The 3,730-nt window shown below is 40.0% G+C and overlaps 1 protein-coding gene across 1 annotated transcript; it reads left to right on the forward strand.

Annotated features, from left to right (window-relative positions):
* The first annotated feature begins 1,318 nt into the window (after positions 1-1,318).
* On the forward strand, positions 1,319-3,280 carry LOC131876178 (G-type lectin S-receptor-like serine/threonine-protein kinase At2g19130). The gene is made up of 3 exons (XM_059220997.1): positions 1,319-2,319; positions 2,362-2,727; positions 2,833-3,280. The coding sequence occupies exons 1-3, from the start codon at positions 1,319-1,321 to the stop codon at positions 3,278-3,280; spliced, it is 1,815 nt and encodes a 604-aa protein (XP_059076980.1).
* The last annotated feature ends 450 nt before the right edge of the window (positions 3,281-3,730 follow it).

A 3,730-nucleotide genomic window follows, 5' to 3' on the forward strand; every position in this document is an offset into this window, starting at 1 on the left:
TTTAACAAAAAAATTAATACATTGCAATTTTTTTTAAAGAAATTGAACAACAATATATTTTTTCAATGACTATTTTCTAATTAAACCAATTCAAAAATGCATATTGAAATCAAAATTAATGTTTATAATAATCTAGTTTTCCAACTTTTCATAGAAAATGACTATGATGATTTATATACTAGTGCTCTTGTCATTCATGTCATTCAAGCCATTATCACATTTGAAATTTGATTAAATGAATTAAAAGTGTGACATGCCATTTGGAAAAAAAGATTTTTATAAAAATTATTTCCAATATTAATCAAAAGAAAAAATAAATAATATTTTAAAATTAATTAAAATGAAAAATTTTATGTACACTATAAAATTCTTATCATGATTAATGTTTTCTGATTCAGTTGTGTGTTAGCTTTTGTGTCAATGTTTGGATCACCCTCTTGATCTATCATTAAAATGAATTAATATTTCTTACAAAATTCTTTTTGAAATTTTTTAATTCTATTTTGAATAGAAAAAATGAATTTGAAATGAAACCATTTAAAATATTCCCTATACAAAATTTAGAAAATAATAAGAGATCAATAATGAAAGCAATCAATTGTTTCAGTTCATTACTCTATAGTATTGACTCTCTGGTAGAAGTCGCTTGCATGACTAGGGTCTTCTAGAACCCGCTATTTGAACTTTTCCACAGGCATGGCCTCTCTACCAGACATTGAAGGCACAAAAACAAAACAAAAGAAAAATGGCGATACTCGTAGACTTACATGCCTTTCGAAAAGCAGGATAGGAATTTGAATTTATTGATGTGGCATTTAATTTTGTCATTGTTGATTTTAATACCATTGTAGTGCACGCCGCCATTATTTCAATGTTATCTTCAGATTTCAGGTCAAGTCATCTTACAACTAGAACCAAAGCACTGAATTCTCCCACGCTGCTGAGTTCTCCATTGACTGCACTTCGCTCTCCTCAGGAATCCATCTAGGACTTGTTTTATCCACTTTGAGGATCTTTTTTGATCATTTCTTTGTAAAATAAGTGCATGGAAAGAGTCAAAAGAGGTTTGTTAGAGGATATGTGTTTTCACAGTGGAATAATTCAACAGGAAAAAATCTTATTTTGGATTATTTTCTGGATCAAAGTACATAAGCAATATAACAAGATTTAGTTTCGGAGTCAAATAACATTTATTCTGTGAGCAGATGGTTGAAAAAAAGATAAAGTTCATTATGAAATTGAAGACAAAAGATCAGCAAAAATAGTAGAATCTATACTCCCATAAACCCTCAGAAATCTTCTACAATTGAATTTAGAAATGGCGAGGAAACGGATTGTAGCCCTAACATGGTTGAAGAATTCTTTCCTGCCCTTTGCTCTGTATATTCTACTGCATAAATGCCAATCAACGACAACTGACATGGGAGACAGCCTTCCAGTAGGGACATCCCTCGTCGGAAATCAGGCTTTAGTCTCGAAGAATGGCACCTTTGCATTGGGATTTTTCAGTCCCCAAAACACCAATAACTGGTATATTGGCATTTGGTATGCCAAAGTGTCGGAGAAAACATTTGTATGGGTAGCTAACCGTGAAAATCCTGTGAGAAACATTCCCGGCGTTTTAAATTTATCAAGAGATGGTTATCTTCGACTGTTTGATTTACGTGGACGATTAATTTGGTCGTCCGACAACAGCTTGAGGGCGTCCCGGGCATCTTTGTTGGAATCAGGTAATTTGGTTATGCTAAGAACACGGGCCGGGAAAGTTTGGGAATGTTTCCAACATCCGGTGGATACATGGCTGCCAGGGATGAAGATGCGGAAAGGAATGAAATTCACTTCTTGGAAGAGCTCTTCTGATCCGGCACCTGGGCCTTTCTATTTACAAATGGATCCTTCACCAGCAAGCACTCAGTTTTTGGTGTTCTCTCACAACAGTGGTCCGTACTGGTCTAGCGGAGAGTGGAACGGAAAATATTTCGCAAATATGCCAGGATTTGCCTCGGCAGGCTCCCATGTTAAAATAGTGTGTGTAACGCTTCCTCCTTCAAGAATGTACTGCACATATACAACCAAGGGTATGATAATGGAACGCTTAAGTTTGAAAAAGAATGGTGAACTTTGGGTGTACTATATGATACAAAATGGTGGGTGGATGCTGGATGCGTTTGGACCCAGGGATCAATGCATTGTTTATGGTGTGTGTGGGGCTAACGCAGCATGCATTGACTATAGACAGCTGAATGCTCATGTCACAGGCAATGCCAATGACACGTGTACATGTCTACAGGGGTTCAGCCCCCAAAACAGCCATGCCTGGTATTCTCAAGAGTGGTGGTTAAGTGGTTGTGTCCGCTGAAGTCCATTGCAGTGCTCGCTCACAAATTCTAACGACGGTTTTTTGGAAGTGAAGGACAAGCTTTTGGCCGACGATGAAGCGGCTGCATATAGCAAGGAGCAAACTCTGAGTGGATGCCAACTTGCCTGCCTCAACAACTGCTCATGCATGGCCTTTTGGCTCAGTAGCTCATCTCTTCCTGTGTGTCGATTGTGGTTTGGGGATTTGATGAACGTGCGCGATTCCCCCGGCGGCCAGCCATTCTATCTCCGTTTGGCAGCTTCTGAGTTACAAGGTTCGACATCTAAGCCAAGAAATAAATCCTTTGGCCTTCACATTTTGCTTCCTGTGGGTGCTGCGGGTTTTGTTCTTGTTCTTGTTTTGGCCGTGTTTATTATGTGGAAACGCGTATGAGTGCTAAAGGAGGATAAGGTCCCCACATCTCTCAGAGCATTCACTTTCCGAAAGTTGCGAGTTGCAACTAAGAATTTCAGGCATAAGCTGGGAAGAGGATCATTAGGCTCGGTGTTCAAAGGTACTCTAGCAGACAAAACTTTCATCGTTGTCAAAAAGTTAGAGGGTTTAGCAGGAACAGAAAAGCAATTTCGTGCAGAAATTAGTACCATTGGTGAAATACAACATGTGAATCTGGTCAGGCTGTTCGGATTTTGTGCGGAGGAATCTCGAAGGCCACTCGTTTATGAGTACATGCCCAACGGCTCTCTTGACTCCTTTCTGCTCCGTGGGAAAGAGGGAGAAGTGCAAGGGAAGATATTAAGTTGGAAAACCAGATTTCAGATAGCGTTGGGCACTGCGCGAGGACTAGCTTATCTTCACGATGAATGCAGAGATCGCATCATTCACTGTGATATTAAGCCAGAAAACATTCTCCTTGATGCCGATTTTTGTCCCAAAGTAGCTGATTTTGGTCTGGCAAAGTGAGTAGGTAGAAATTTCAGCCGCGTCCTGACTACCACGAGAGGAACGATAGGTTATTTGGCTCCAAAGTGGATCTCCGGTATTCCCATCACTCCCAAGGCGGACGTGTATAGTTTTGGCATGACATTGCTGGAGATTATTTCAGGACGAAGGAATGTGAACCTCACTGTGCCCCAGCCTAGCTCCTATTTCTTCCCTCCCTGGGCTGCCGATCAATTCCATAAAGGAAACCTGATGGCTATTGTTGATGGAAGGATATCAGGTGAGGCAGATGCTGAAGAGGTGAGAAGGGCTGTTACAGCGAGCATATTATGCATTCAAAGAGATGAAGTAGTTAGGCCAACAATGGTTCAAGTCGTGCAATTACTCCAAGGGACAGTGGAGACCAGCGCACCTCAATTTCAGCAGTCTGTCGATAGTCTTCGAGATCACCCTTGATGCGAGGAAGATGGC

The sequence above is a fragment of the Cryptomeria japonica genome, chromosome 5 (assembly GCF_030272615.1).
Source record: "Cryptomeria japonica chromosome 5, Sugi_1.0, whole genome shotgun sequence".
In the NCBI taxonomy this organism is placed as follows: domain Eukaryota; kingdom Viridiplantae; phylum Streptophyta; class Pinopsida; order Cupressales; family Cupressaceae; genus Cryptomeria; species Cryptomeria japonica.

Bases quoted from the DNA above. Each gene is read 5' to 3' on its own strand.
- LOC131876178 (XM_059220997.1), top strand. From the start codon at position 1,319: ATGGCGAGGAAACGGATTGTAGCCCTAACATGGTTGAAGAATTCTTTC. The intron at 2,320-2,361 runs GTATTCTCAAGA...TGTCCGCTGAAG, and splicing joins CCCCAAAACAGCCATGCCTG to TCCATTGCAGTGCTCGCTCA. The intron at 2,728-2,832 runs GTTTATTATGTG...TAAGAATTTCAG, and splicing joins CTTGTTCTTGTTTTGGCCGT to GCATAAGCTGGGAAGAGGAT.